Genomic DNA, 14,968 nt, shown 5'->3' on the forward strand with positions numbered 1-14,968 from the left:
AGGAGTAGTGAATGATGGTTTGCAGTCTTCATCAAATCATTATCTACTAATTGTATTATCAGCTGATTGGTTAATTTAAATAATTATGGCTATATATATGCGGGGTAGCGTAGTACCGCTTATGTGTTGTCGAAATGGCGGCGCTTTTCTTTTCGCAGTTCCTCGCCATTTGCTTCCTCGTAGCGCCCATCGGCTCCACCATGGCCGCGATGCCCACGGCGCCAGCGATGCTCACGGCGACCCCGATGCCCGGTTCGTCCACCCACGTGCCCTCGGACCGCTGTGATGTACGGCAAGCGGCCTGGTTTGCCGTAGCCGTGTACAATAAGCAGGCGTCCCAGGAGGATTATGCCTACAGGCTCACGTCTATAGTATCCGCGGAAACTCAGGTATCGCACTTTTCTCCCCAAAACGCAGCAGTGTGTGAAAATACGCCGGGAGTCGGTCAATCTACATAACCGCACTAGTAATTGCAGAAACGCCGCGCTCCATTGATTGTTTTGCACGACAGTGCGTTTGATTGTATTTGCCACCCTATGAGAAATATCTGACACGAACCATCGTCCCCCATCTCTGGAGGTTGTGGCGGGTCTGAACTACATCTTGACCGCCGAGCTGGGCATGACTTGGTGCCTGAGAGCGCAGGCGACGGACGCGGAAACCTGCCCTTTGCAAGTCAACAGGAAGGTAAATGCAGTTGTAATCAAGATTAGATTAACTTTGAACGTGGGTCATGTGCTTTCATGCATTATGTAATGTATACGGAAGATACGCTGCCGTGCATGTAATACCGACAATGTAATTGTAAGCATGCAGGTCTGGCCAATTCCGAGGAAGCTTTGAACGGTACCGTCCTTGACCAGGACGTCTCTATCCGCCTTGTCAGTGCACCCTGCGCAGGAGTCGCTGTTAAACGCCGCCTCTTTCCCTTGCAGGGGCTGCTGTGTCGCTTTACCGTGTACACGATTCCCTGGGAACGCAAAGCTGTGCTGACGAAGAACAGATGCATCGAAAAACCCTTTCCAATACGCTGCTATCGCCGATCCCTCGCACAAGGGACCCGCTGAGTTTTGCGCCCATTTTGTTTCTGCTCCCGTGTCTTTCGTATGAACCCGGACAACCTTCCTGTGAATGTTGTACTTGCTGAAATAAAGTGTCTGGCGTAATGCAAGATTCTGGCTTTTTCTTCTGGGGGGGGGGGGAACTAACGGCACAGTTACACACCACTTCTGATGTGAGGTTGGATTTCTCCTCCTAGCTCGGCGCTGTCTGTGCAGGATGCCTAAGGTCAGTGACCTCTTTGGCTGACATGATTCTGTCAGATGGCAGCATAAGCTACTTTGTCAGGTTAGTGCGCCGATATTTAACGATTTTTATGGTTGATACTTGCCTTGGCTGCACTGCATTTGAGGTGAATCCCAAACTTGGCACAACTGCCTTCCCGGTTATATTGAAGGGCTGAGCTCGCTTCTTCCCTGTGTAGAAGCATTTTATTCATAAGCAATAGAAGGTTGTGGTGGTGGTTCAGTTTGTCTGCCATGTCCAGTAAAAGCAGCTTCCTTGCTGGGTGTGTGTGCTTGAAGGATGGTTTTCCCTTAAGTACTGTGCATGTTTTAGAAAGTGAAGAGAATGGGGTGTGGTGGGGGGGTTTATGGGGGGAAAGTTGTAGGTGTTGTGTCAATGTTGGCTAAAGCCCTCTGACCCGTGGAATTAACATACTAGGTTGGTCAGGCTGTACTGTTGGCTGCTTGGTAAATGGGCTACATGAGAGCAACACCTTTTCTGGTCTGATGCCAGTATTGAAATTGAGTATCTGCTGATTACGATCCATCTTTTCCTCAATTTCTAAGCAGTTAATGACTAACAATTCTCATATAGCATCTTTCACATCAGTTGCCCCAAAGCACTTTCCATGAATTATGATACTAGAGTAATGGGGGAGAAATGACATCAGTCATGCCAGATGCCAATGGAGGAGAGGAACCAAAAACTCCCAAGTAAGAAGAGGGGGGAAAATCCTCTGGGGATCCAAGGTCCACTGGCTGCCCCCCCCTGGCATACAAACATTACTGAAAACAAGACTTGGTAAAAGATCGGCGTAAGTTGTGATTAAGGATGAAGACGGTCAATGAGCCTGTTCTCCACATTGGCCTGTAAAGGGTGGCACCGAAGGCTGTGTACCCACATTGGAAACGTTTATATCCATAAATTTCATTTAACGTGGCAAACTCTGCAGGTGTTGACAGCAGTTTTGAGTTTGCCAAGAATGCAAAAATATAATGGTCATTTTGCTAAAATGATTATTAAAGATTATTTTAACGGGTTAAAGATTATTCTAGAATATTTGTTCGACAGTTCCTGTTCTTACAACCTCCCCAGCCTTTGAAAAGAACACGTTCACGTGGAACTGAGGATGCAGGAATGCATAAAAACTGCAATGCTAAACTGTGAAGAGTAGGACTAACATTCTTCTCTTGATGCCCGGTACTGAAGTGCATCTTCAGCTTCTGCTGCAGGTCCTGCAGATGCCTTTGATGTAGAAGGTTCTACGGCTGTGTCCCTTGATCTCACACATTCTGCTGTAAGCCTTTTCACTGCTGCTTGGGCACTTGTGGAGCTGCAGAAACCAACATTGTTGAACCTGGGACCCAGCAGAGTGGGGAACTCTCATAACACTCATCTCCCATCCAGATATTTTTGTCCATAATCAGTCTTATCAGGGTACTGGCAAGGCGAATGGCCGCCTCATCTACCAGTTTTGCCATTTTTGAGCCTCAGGACTGCCTCACCAGTTTCACGAGTGGTATCACATTTGACTCTGACACTCTCCTCTGCTAAAGCTACAGTGGCCAGGTGGAAAGGATTGAGCACTTCTGTACACTTCTGTACAGTCTTTAACTGAGTGATACTCTTCAAAGCTCAGTAGGGTTACATCAGTTTTTAAACTGATCACGGCAGCCCCACTGGCTCTGTGGTGTTGAAGATGCAGTGCAGCACTACAAACGTGCTGTTCCAGTGAGTGTCCACTTCCTGAATCGGTTTCAAAAGTGGCATGCCCATCTCCTCTTGGACCTGAGGCTGTCTTTCCTTGGCACCACAATCCTTCTCAGCCTTACTGTGGTCAAATCGAACCCAGGGGTTTGCTGAATTGCCTTTTTAACGATTGGGCTAAGAGCATGTGCAGTACAAGCAGCGCGGCAGAGCTTCACTGTATTGGCACAGGTAATGATGTTGGCAGCTGTGTCAGCGAGATACGTACCCCCTTGTAGTGAGATCCACATGTCTGTTCTCAGGCTTACAGCTGATGCCTTATGTCATTCCACCTGTGCATTTTCCTTAGATTCTGTGCATTTACTTGCTACCATTTCCTTTAAAGCAGATCTTGTAAGTAGAGTGTAGGTAGGCTCAAGTTCTCTTAGTAACTCATTCTATATCCAGCATCCACTGCTATAGAAAAGGGCAAGACAATTTATTATTATTTCAAGTCAAGTCAAGTAGGTTTTATTGTCATTTCAGCCATACACACAGTATATAGAGAAATGAGATAACGTTCCTCCAGGACCATGGTGTGACACAGAGCAGGACAAAACAGAGCGACATCATAAGTGCAGAGAGGAGAGCATAGCAGTACAGATTGACAAGACAACATACAGTGCAAATTAAGGGTGGTAACAGTCTGGATACAGTATTTAAGTTACTGTATGGTAGCAGCGAAGGTTATATGTGCAAAAATGCCGTAGTATAGAAGAGTAAGGAGTTGGGAGGCAATAAATAACAATAAATATTATATACAGATGTACAGATGTGTTTGTGTGTACATAACATAAGTGTCCTTTTTATCTAGATGGGTGAGGGCCAGATGAAGGGTGGTGGTGATGGCGTCGTCTGTAGAGCGGTTGGGACGGTATGCAAACTGCAGGGGGTCTAGTGAGGGTGGCAGTAGGGACTTGACGTGCCTCATGACGAGCCTCTCGAAGCATTTCATGATGATGGGCGTGAGTGCAACGGGACGGTAGTCATTGAGGCAGGACACTGAAGACTTCTTTGGCACGGGGATGATGATGGCGGTTTTGAAGCATGTTGCGATGACTGTGGTGCTCAGGGAGATGTTGAAGATGTTTGTGAGAACATCAGCCAGCTGTTCTGCACATCCTCTGAGCACACAACCAGGGATGTTGTCTGGTCCAGCAGCTTTCCGCGGGTTGACTCTAAGCAGAGTTTTCCTCACATCTGCCACGGTCAGACAGAGCACCTGGTCGTTGGGAGGTGGGATGGATTTCCTCACTGCCATGCTGTTTTGGGCTTCAAACTGTGCGTAGAAGCTATTCAGCACGTCTGGAAGGGAGGCCTCACCGTCACAGGCAGGTGGAGATGCCCTGTAGTTGGTGATGGCCTGGATACCCTGCCACATCAGAATCAGAATGTGCTTTATTGCCATGTATGTTTCCACATACTAGGAATTTGTTGTAGTGACATAAGCTCCACAGTGCAATAGAATGACAGTGACAGGACCAGACACGAAAAAGGACGTCATAAAAAAGAACAATATACAGTTATATGACATACAATGTGCAAAAATAGCAATAACTTTACAATATACAAAATATAAAGTAAACAATTAGCTATGTACGTAAGGTGCAGTTAGAAGTGGAAATAAGTATGTGTGTTAAATAAATAACTGGATAAGTGAATGTATGATAGTGTTGTGCGTTTCACGTTTATTGTGAAGTGTTCATGAGAAGGATTGCTTGAGGGAAGAGGCTGTTCCTGTGCCTGGCTGTTCTGGCGCTCAGTGCTCTGTAGCGTCGTCCGGACGGCAACAGTTCAAAGAGGGAGTGCGCTGGATGTGAGGGGTCCAGAGTGATTTTGCCAGCCTTTTTGCTCACTCTGGATAAGTACAGTTCTTGGAGAGTAGGAAGGGTTGTACCAATAATTCGCTCAGCAGTCCGGACTGTTCGATGCAGTCTTCTGAGGTCAGATTTGGTAGCTGAGCTGAACCAGACACTTATTGAGGTGCAGAGGACGGATTCGATGATGGCAGTGTAGAACTGTTTCAGTAGTTCCTCAGGCAGGTTGAACTTCCTCAGCTGGCGAAGGAAGAACAGCCTCTGCTGGGCCTTTTTGACAATTGCGTCAATATGCATGTCTCACTTCAGGTCCTGAGAGATGGTGTTGCCGAGGAATCTGAATGACTCCACTGTCATTACAGTGCTGTCCATGATGGTGAGAGGGGGGAGTGCAGGGGGGTTCTTCCTGAAGTCTACTGTCATCTCTACTGTTTTGAGCGTGTTAAGCTCCAGGTTGTTATGGTTGCACCAGACATGCGCCGAACATCCCCAGTGTCTTTGAAGTCAGGTCAGTTGTTGAGAGCAGTTCGGATACTGGACCTTACATGAGAAGATGAATATTCATGTACCGATATACGCGAGGAATTATTACTTTTATATTTTTCAGACATACCTTAGTTGGAGATAATACAGTAAAACGTTCCCAAATGTGAGAACGAGTCTTTTTTTTATTAGATTGCTCCATTGCTATCAGTGTCATTTGAACTATTCGGAAATTTAACCGAAACGCCCCCTGAAGTCGGAATTGCAGATCGTGAACTGGGAGGAATTTAATCGAGCCCGAACTCAGCCATCAAGTAGCACTCAAAACTACAAGCCTTTATACCGCGGTCACGGTATGATTAATTTACTACGTGTGCAGGCGAAAGTAAGAGCGTTTTATTGTTTTGCACATGTCCATTCAGGGGCTCCTTAGATATTCGATCGCTGAGAGAAATGACGATTTTTAAAAAAAATATTGTTTACAAATCACCAAGATGATCAGTTGACCAGTTCATGTTCAATTTCAAGAAGCATATCAACAGAATATCTAATTATTCACGTGCAAATACTACCCACACGATAGGTAAGGTTAGATCACACCAAGCAGGAGTAGTGAATGATGGTTTGCAGTCTTCATCAAATCATTATCTACTAATTGTATTATCAGCTGATTGGTTAATTTAAATAATTATGGCTATATATATATGCGGGGTAGCGTAGTACCGCTTATGTGTTGTCGAAATGGCGGCGCTTTTCTTTTCGCAGTTCCTCGCCATTTGCTTCCTCGTAGCGCCCATCGGCTCCACCATGGCCGCGATGCCCACGGCGCCAGCGATGCCCACGGCGACCCCGATGCCCGGTTCGTCCACCCACGTGCCCTCGGACCGCTGTGATGTACGGCAAGCGGCCTGGTTTGCCGTAGCCGTGTACAATAAGCAGGCGTCCCAGGAGGATTATGCCTACAGGCTCACGTCTATAGTATCCACGGAAACTCAGGTATCGCACTTTTCTCCCCAAAACGCAGCAGTGTGTGAAAATACGCCGGGAGTCGGTCAATCTACATAACCGCACTAGTAATTGCAGAAACGCCGCGCTCCATTGATTGTTTTGCACGACAGTGCGTTTGATTGTATTTGCCACCCTATGAGAAATATCTGACACGAACCATCGTCCCCCATCTCTGGAGGTTGTGGCGGGTCTGAACTACATCTTGACCGCCGAGCTGGGCATGACTTGGTGCCTGAGAGCGCAGGCGACGGACGCGGAAACCTGCCCTTTGCAAGTCAACAGGAAGGTAAATGCAGTTGTAATCAAGATTAGATTAACTTTGAACGTGGGTCATGTGCTTTCATGCATTATGTAATGTATACGGAAGATACGCTGCCGTGCATGTAATACCGACAATGTAATTGTAAGCATGCAGGTCTGGCCAATTCCGAGGAAGCTTTGAACGGTACCGTCCTTCACCAGGACGTCTCTATCCGCCTTGTCAGTGCACCCTGCGCAGGAGTCGCTGTTAAACGCCGCCTCTTTCCCTTGCAGGGGCTGCTGTGTCGCTTTACCGTGTACACGATTCCCTGGGAACGCAAAGCTGTGCTGACGAAGAACAGATGCATCGAAAAACCCTTTCCAATACGCTGCTATCGCCGATCCCTCGCACAAGGGACCCGCTGAGTTTTGCGCCCATTTTGTTTCTGCTCCCGTGTCTTTCGTATGAACCCGGACAACCTTCCTGTGAATGTTGTACTTGCTGAAATAAAGTGTCTGGCGTAATGCAAGATTCTGGCTTTTTCTTCTGGGGGGGGGGGAACTAACGGCACAGTTACACACCACTTCTGATGTGAGGTTGGATTTCTCCTCCTAGCTCGGCGCTGTCTGTGCAGGATGCCTAAGGTCAGTGACCTCTTTGGCTGACATGATTCTGTCAGATGGCAGCATAAGCTACTTTGTCAGGTTAGTGCGCCGATATTTAACGATTTTTATGGTTGATACTTGCCTTGGCTGCACTGCATTTGAGGTGAATCCCAAACTTGGCACAACTGCCTTCCCGGTTATATTGAAGGGCTGAGCTCGCTTCTTCCCTGTGTAGAAGCATTTTATTCATAAGCAATAGAAGGTTGTGGTGGTGGTTCAGTTTGTCTGCCATGTCCAGTAAAAGCAGCTTCCTTGCTGGGTGTGTGTGCTTGAAGGCTGGTTTTCCCTTAAGTACTGTGCATGTTTTAGAAAGTGAAGAGAATGGGGTGTGGTGGGGGGGGTTTATGGGGGGAAAGTTGTAGGTGTTGTGTCAATGTTGGCTAAAGCCCTCTGACCCGTGGAATTAACATACTAGGTTGGTCAGGCTGTACTGTTGGCTGCTTGGTAAATGGGCTACATGAGAGCAACACCTTTTCTGGTCTGATGCCAGTATTGAAATTGAGTATCTGCTGATTACGATCCATCTTTTCCTCAATTTCTAAGCAGTTAATGACTAACAATTCTCATATAGCATCTTTCACATCAGTTGCCCCAAAGCACTTTCCATGAATTATGATACTAGAGTAATGGGGGAGAAATGACATCAGTCATGCCAGATGCCAATGGAGGAGAGGAACCAAAAACTCCCAAGTAAGAAGAGGGGGGAAAATCCTCTGGGGATCCAAGGTCCACTGGCTGCCCCCCCCTGGCATACAAACATTACTGAAAACAAGACTTGGTAAAAGATCGGCGTAAGTTGTGATTAAGGATGAAGACGGTCAATGAGCCTGTTCTCCACATTGGCCTGTAAAGGGTGGCACCGAAGGCTGTGTACCCACATTGGAAACGTTTATATCCATAAATTTCATTTAACGTGGCAAACTCTGCAGGTGTTGACAGCAGTTTTGAGTTTGCCAAGAATGCAAAAATATAATGGTCATTTTGCTAAAATGATTATTAAAGATTATTTTAACGGGTTAAAGATTATTCTAGAATATTTGTTCGACAGTTCCTGTTCTTACAACCTCCCCAGCCTTTGAAAAGAACACGTTCACGTGGAACTGAGGATGCAGGAATGCATAAAAACTGCAATGCTAAACTGTGAAGAGTAGGACTAACATTCTTCTCTTGATGCCCGGTACTGAAGTGGATCTTCAGCTTCTGTTGCAGGTCCTGCAGATGCCTTTGACGTAGAAGGTTCTACGGCTGTGTCCCTTGATCTCACACATTCTGCTGTAAGCCTTTTCACTGCTGCTTGGGCACTTGTGGAGCTGCAGAAACCAACATTGTTGAACCTGGGACCCAGCAGAGTGGGGAATTCTCATAACACTCATCTCCCATCCAGATATTTTTGTCCATAATCAGTCTTATCAGGGTACTGGCAAGGCGAATGGCCGCCTCATCTACCAGTTTTGCCATTTTTGAGCCTCAGGACTGCCTCACCAGTTTCACGAGTGGTATCACATTTGACTCTGACACTCTCCTCTGCTAAAGCTACAGTGGTCGGGTGGAAAGGATTGAGCACTTCTGTACACTTCTGTACAGTCTTTAACTGAGTGATACTCTTCAAAGCTCAGTAGGGTTACACCAGTTTTTAAACTGATCACGGCAGCCCCACTGGCTCTGTGGTGTTGAAGATGCAGTGCAGCACTGCAAACGTGCTGTTCCAGTGAGTGTCCACTTCCTGAATCGGTTTCAAAAGTGGCATGCCCATCTCCTCTTGGACCTGAGGCTGTCTTTCCTTGGCACCACAATCCTTCTCAGCCTTACTGTGGTCAAATCGAACCCAGGGGTTTGCTGAATTGCCTTTTTAACGATTGGGCTAAGAGCATGTGCAGTACAAGCAGCGCGGCAGAGCTTCACTGTATTGGCACAGGTAATGATGTTGGCAGCTGTGTCAGCGAGATACGTACCCCCTTGTAGTGAGATCCACATGTCTGTTCTCAGGCTTACAGCTGATGCCTTATGTCATTCCACCTGGGCAGTTTCCTTAGATTCTGTGCATTTACTTGCTACCATTTCCTTTAAAGCAGATCTTGTAAGTAGAGTGTAGGTAGGCTCAAGTTCTCTTAGTAACTCATTCTATATCCAGCATCCACTGCTATAGAAAAGGGCAAGACAATTTATTATTATTTCAAGTCAAGTCAAGTAGGTTTTATTGTCATTTCAGCCATACACACAGTATATAGAGAAATCAGATAACGTTCCTCCAGGACCATGGTGCGACACAGAGCAGGACAAAACAGAGCGACATCATAAGTGCAGACAGGACAGCATAGCAGTACAGACTGACAAGACAACATACAGTGCAAATTAACGGTGGTAACAGTCTGGATACAGTATTTAAGTTACTGTATGGTAGCAGCGAAGGTTATATGTGCAAAAACGCCGTAGTATAGAAGAGTAAGGAGTTCGGAAGCAATAAATAACAATAAATATTATATACAGATGTACAGAGGTGTGTGTGTGGGGGGGGGATTGTGTCCAGTTCCGGTTGAGGAGTCTGATGGCCTGAGGGAAGAAGCTGTTCCCAGTTCTGGCAGTGGAGGCCCGTATGCTACGGAACCTTTTGCCAGACGGGAGGAGGGAGAAGAGTGTGTGTGAGGGGTGTGTGGGGTCATCCACAATGCTGGTGGCTTTGCGGATGCTGCGTGTGGTGTAGATGTCCGTAATAGAGGGGAGAGAGACCCCAATGATCTTCTCGGCCGTCCTCACAATCCTCTGTAGGGTCTTGCGGTCCGAGACGCTGCAAGTCCCGTACCAGGCTGTGATGCAGCCGCAGAGAATGTTCTCTATGGTCCCTCTATAAAACATGGTGAGGATTGGGGATGGAAGGTGCGCTGTCCTCAGTCTCCTGCAGGAAGTAGAGACGCTGCTGGGCCTTCTTGGCAATGGAGCTGGTGTTGAGGGTCCACGTGAGGTTCTCCGTGATGTGGACACCAAGGAACTTGGTGCTCTGGACGATCTCCACCGAGGAGCCGCCGATGCTCAATGGGGAGTGATCTCTCTGTGTCCTCCTGAAGTCGACAACCACCTCCTTTGTTTTGTCTATGTTCAGGGAAAGATTGTTGGCTCTGCACCAGTCCGTCAGCCGTCACACCTCCTCTCTGTAGGTTTCCTCATCTTTCCCGTTGATCAGATCCACCACAGTTGCATCATCGGCGAACTTTATTGTGTGGTTTGAGCTGTGCATTGCTGCACAGTCATGGGTCAGCAGCGTGAAAAGTAGAGGGTTGAGCACACAGCCCTGGGGGGCTCCCGTGTTCAGCGTGATGGTGCTGGAGATGTTGCTCCCGATCCTAACTGACTGAGGTCTTCCAGTCAGGAAGTCAACATACAGTGCAAATTAACGGTGGTAACAGTCTGGATACAGTATTTAAGTTACTGTATGGTAGCAGCGAAGGTTATATGTGCAAAAACGCCGTAGTATAGAAGAGTAAGGAGTTCGGAAGCAATAAATAACAATAAATATTATATACAGATGTACAGAGGTGTGTGTGTGGGGGGGGGATTGTGTCCAGTTCCGGTTGAGGAGTCTGATGGCCTGAGGGAAGAAGCTGTTCCCAGTTCTGGCAGTGGAGGCCCGTATGCTACGGAACCTTTTGCCAGACGGGAGGAGGGAGAAGAGTGTGTGTGAGGGGTGTGTGGGGTCATCCACAATGCTGGTGGCTTTGCGGATGCTGCGTGTGGTGTAGATGTCCGTAATAGAGGGGAGAGAGACCCCAATGATCTTCTCGGCCGTCCTCACAATCCTCTGTAGGGTCTTGCGGTCCGAGACGCTGCAAGTCCCGTACCAGGCTGTGATGCAGCCGCAGAGAATGTTCTCTATGGTCCCTCTATAAAACATGGTGAGGATTGGGGATGGAAGGTGCGCTGTCCTCAGTCTCCTGCAGGAAGTAGAGACGCTGCTGGGCCTTCTTGGCAATGGAGCTGGTGTTGAGGGTCCACGTGAGGTTCTCCGTGATGTGGACACCAAGGAACTTGGTGCTCTGGACGATCTCCACCGAGGAGCCGCCGATGCTCAATGGGGAGTGATCTCTCTGTGTCCTCCTGAAGTCGACAACCACCTCCTTTGTTTTGTCTATGTTCAGGGAAAGATTGTTGGCTCTGCACCAGTCCGTCAGCCGTCACACCTCCTCTCTGTAGGTTTCCTCATCTTTCCCGTTGATCAGATCCACCACAGTTGCATCATCGGCGAACTTTATTGTGTGGTTTGAGCTGTGCATTGCTGCACAGTCATGGGTCAGCAGCGTGAAAAGTAGAGGGTTGAGCACACAGCCCTGGGGGGCTCCCGTGTTCAGCGTGATGGTGCTGGAGATGTTGCTCCCGATCCTAACTGACTGAGGTCTTCCAGTCAGGAAGTCCAGGCCCCAGTTACAGAGAGAGGCGTTTAAGCCCAGCAGTCTCAGCTTCCCGATCAGATGCTGAGAAACGATGGTGTTGAATGCTGAACTGAAGTCTATGAACAGCATTCTAACATAAGTGTCCTTTTTGTCCAGATGGGTGAGGGCCAGATGAAGGGTGGTGGTGATGGCGTCCTCCGTAGAGCGGTTGGGACGGTATGCAAACTGCAGGGGGTCTAGTGAGGGTGGCAGTAGGGACTTGATGTGCCTCATGACGAGCCTCTCGAAGCACTTCATGATGATGGGTAGTCATTGAGGCAGGACACTGAAGACTTCTTTGGCATGGGGATGATGGTGGCGGTTTTGAAGCATGTTGGGATGACTGTGGTGCTCAGGTAGATGTTGAAGGTGTTTGTGAGAACATCAGCCAGCTGTTCTGCACATCCTCTGAGCACACAACCAGGGATGTTGTCTGGTCCAGCAGCTTTCCGTGGGTTGACTCTAAGCAGAGTTTTCCTCACATCTGCCACGGTCAGACAGAGCACCTGGTCGTTGGGAGGTGGGATGGATTTCTTCACTGCATTGCTGTTTTGGGCTTCAAACCGTGCGTAGAAGCTATTCAGCACGTCTGGAAGGGAGGCCTCACCGTCACAGGCAGGTGGAGATGCCCTGTAGTTGGTGATGGCCTGGATACCCTGCCACATCAACAACAACAACAAATTTATTTTTATATAGCGCATTATCACAACATTACATTGTCTCAAAGCGCTTTATAGTATCCTCACCCAAAGCCCCCAGTGAGTAAGCCATAGGCGACAGTGGCAAGGAAAAACTCCCTAGAAGGAAGAAACCTTGAGAGGGACCAGACTCAAAGGGGAAGCCCATCCTCCAGGGGCCGGCAGGGATAGTCAAATAGAGAGAGGAGAGCAAGGAAGATAAGCCAATGCCGAAGCCGAGTCTTCTTCCAATTGCCAGGCAACCAGAGGTAAGGCAGCGGGTCATACATGGCACACATGCGCCGAACATCCCCAGTGTCTTTGAAGTCAGGTCAGTTGTTGAGAGCAGATCGGATACTGGAACTTACATGAGAAGATGAATATTCATGTACCGTTATACACGAGGAATGATTACTTTTATATTTTTCAGACATACCTTAGTTGGAGATAATACAGTAAAACGTTCCCATATGTGAGAACGAGTCTTTTTTTATTAGATTGCTCCACTGCTATCAGTGTCATTTGAACTAGTCGGAAATTTAACCGAAACGCCCCCTGAAGTAGGAATTGCAGATCGTGAACTGGGAGGAATCTAATCGAGCCCGAACTCAGCCATCAAGTAGCACTCAAAACTACAAGCCTTTATACCGCGGTCACGGTATGATTAATTTACTACGTGTGCAGGCGAAAGTAAGAGCGTTTTATTGTTTTGCACATGTCCATTCAGGGGCTCCTTAGATATTCGATCGCTGAGAGAAATGACGATTTTTTTTTTTTTAATATTGTTTACAAATCACCAAGATGATCAGTTGACCAGTTCATGTTCAATTTCAAGAAGCATATCAACAGAATATCTAATTATTCACGTGCAAATACTACCCACACGATAGGTAAGGCTAGATCACACCAAGCAGGAGTAGTGAATGATGGTTTGCAGTCTTCATCAAATCATTATCTACTAATTGTATTATCAGCTGATTGGTTAATTTAAATAATTATGGCTATATATATATGCGGGGTAGTGTAGTACCGCTTATGTGTTGTCGAAATGGCGGCGCTTTTCTTTTCGCAGTTCCTCGCCATTTGCTTCCTCGTAGCGCCCATCGGCTCCACCATGGCCGCGATGCCCACGGCGACCCCGATGCCCGGTTCGTCCACCCACGTGCCCTCGGACCGCTGTGATGTACGGCAAGCGGCCTGGTTTGCCGTAGCCGTGTACAATAAGCAGGCGTCCCAGGAGGATTATGCTTACAGGCTCACGTCTATAGTATCCGCGGAAACTCAGGTATCGCACTTTTCTCCCCAAAACGCAGCAGTGTGTGAAAATACGCCGGAAGTCGGTCAATCTACATAACCGCATGAGTAATTGCAGAAACGCCGCGCTCCATTGATTGTTTTGCACGACAGTGCGTTTGATTGTATTTGCCACCCTATGAGCGAAGTATCTGACGCGAACCATCGTCCCCCATCTCTGGAGGTTGTGGCGGGTCTGAACTACATCTTGACCGCCGAGCTGGGCATGACTTGGTGCCAGAGAGCGCAGGCGACGGACGCGGAAACCTGCCCTTTGCAAGTCAACAGGAAGGTAAATGCAGTTCTAATCAAGATTAGATTAACTTTGAACGTGGGTCATGTGCTTTCATGCATTATATAATGTATACGGAAGATAAGCTGCCGTGCATGTAATACCGACAATGTAATTGTAAGCATGCAGATCTGGCCAATTCCGAGGAAGCTTTAAACGGTACCGTCCTTGACCAGGACGTCTCTATCCGCCTTGTCAGTGCACCCTGCGCAGGAGTCGCTGTTAAACGCCGCCTCTTTCCCTTGCAGAGGCTGCTGTGTCGCTTTACCGTGTACACGATTCCCTGGGAACGCAAAGCTGTGCTGACGAAGAACAGATGCATCGAAAAACCCTTTCCAATACGCTGCTATCGCCGATCCCTCGCACAAGGGACCCGCTGAGTTTTGCGCCCATTTTGTTTCTGCTCCCGTGTCTTTCGTATGAACCCCGGACAACTTTCCTGTGAATGTTGTACTTGCTGAAATAAAGTGTCTGGCGTAATGCAAGATTCTGGCTTTTTCTTCTGGGGGGGAAACTAACGGCACAGTTAAGCACCACTTCTGATGTGAGGTTGGATTTCTCCTCCTAGCTCGGTGCTGTCTGTGCAGGATGCCTAAGGTCAGTGACCTCTTTGGCTGACATGATTCTGTCAGTAGATGGCAGCATAAGCTACTTTGTCAGGTTAGTGCGCCGATATTTAACGATTTTTATGGTTGATACTTGCCTTGGCTGCACTGGATTTGAGGTGAATCCCAAACTTGGCACAACTGCCTTCCTGGTTATATTGAAGGGCTGAGCTCGCTTCTTCCCTGTGTAGAAGCATTTTATTCATAAGCACTAGAAGGTTCTTGTAGTGGTTCAGTTTGTCCTGCTATGTCCAGTAAAAGCAGCTTCCTTGCTGGGTGTGTGTGCTTTGAAGGATGGTTTTCCCTTAAGTACTGTGCATGTTTTAGAAAGTGAAGAGAATGGGGTGTGGTGGGGGGGTTTATGGGGGAAAAGTTGTAGGTGTTGTGTCAATGTTGGCTAAAGCCCTCTGACCCATGGAATTAACATACTAGGTTG

At 47.7% G+C, this 14,968-nt stretch overlaps 3 protein-coding genes across 6 annotated transcripts in view; 2 read left to right on the plus strand and 1 right to left on the minus strand.

Moving 5' to 3' along the window:
- The window catches only part of LOC125739507 (cystatin-C-like), a 50,522-nt gene extending 44,387 nt beyond the window's left edge, over positions 1 to 6,135 (minus strand). The window contains exon 1 of one of the 2 annotated variants that reach the window (XM_049009690.1): positions 6,054 to 6,135. The gene's annotated coding sequence lies outside the window, so the exon portion shown is untranslated. Of the gene's footprint in view, positions 1 to 116; positions 199 to 6,053 lie in introns of those variants that run through there. The other variant, XM_049009689.1, reaches the window with a different exon arrangement.
- LOC125739505 (cystatin-like) lies at positions 170 to 14,412 on the plus strand. Of its 3 annotated transcripts, none has more exons than XM_049009684.1 (3): positions 170 to 389; positions 580 to 687; positions 936 to 1,171. In XM_049009684.1, the coding sequence occupies exons 1-3, from the start codon at positions 201 to 203 to the stop codon at positions 1,065 to 1,067; spliced, it is 429 nt and encodes a 142-aa protein (XP_048865641.1). In that variant the 5' UTR covers positions 170 to 200; the 3' UTR covers positions 1,068 to 1,171. The 3 variants fall into 3 exon arrangements, with proteins under 3 accessions (XP_048865641.1, XP_048865640.1, XP_048865639.1); XM_049009683.1 differs by lacking the exons at positions 580 to 687; positions 936 to 1,171 and adding exons at positions 13,820 to 13,927; positions 14,176 to 14,412 and having other exon boundaries at positions 174 to 389; XM_049009682.1 differs by lacking the exons at positions 170 to 389; positions 580 to 687; positions 936 to 1,171 and adding exons at positions 13,377 to 13,627; positions 13,820 to 13,927; positions 14,176 to 14,412.
- Positions 6,123 to 14,412, plus strand: LOC125739506 (cystatin-C-like). Its single transcript, XM_049009685.1, has 4 exons — positions 6,123 to 6,326; positions 6,517 to 6,624; positions 6,873 to 7,058; positions 14,363 to 14,412. Exons 1-3 carry the CDS (start codon positions 6,138 to 6,140, stop codon positions 7,002 to 7,004), a joined length of 429 nt encoding a protein of 142 aa, XP_048865642.1. The 5' UTR covers positions 6,123 to 6,137; the 3' UTR covers positions 7,005 to 7,058; positions 14,363 to 14,412.
- Positions 14,413 to 14,968: the final 556 nt, after the last annotated feature.

This window comes from Brienomyrus brachyistius, chromosome 3 (assembly GCF_023856365.1).
Source record: "Brienomyrus brachyistius isolate T26 chromosome 3, BBRACH_0.4, whole genome shotgun sequence".
Taxonomy (NCBI): Eukaryota; Metazoa; Chordata; class Actinopteri; order Osteoglossiformes; family Mormyridae; genus Brienomyrus; species Brienomyrus brachyistius.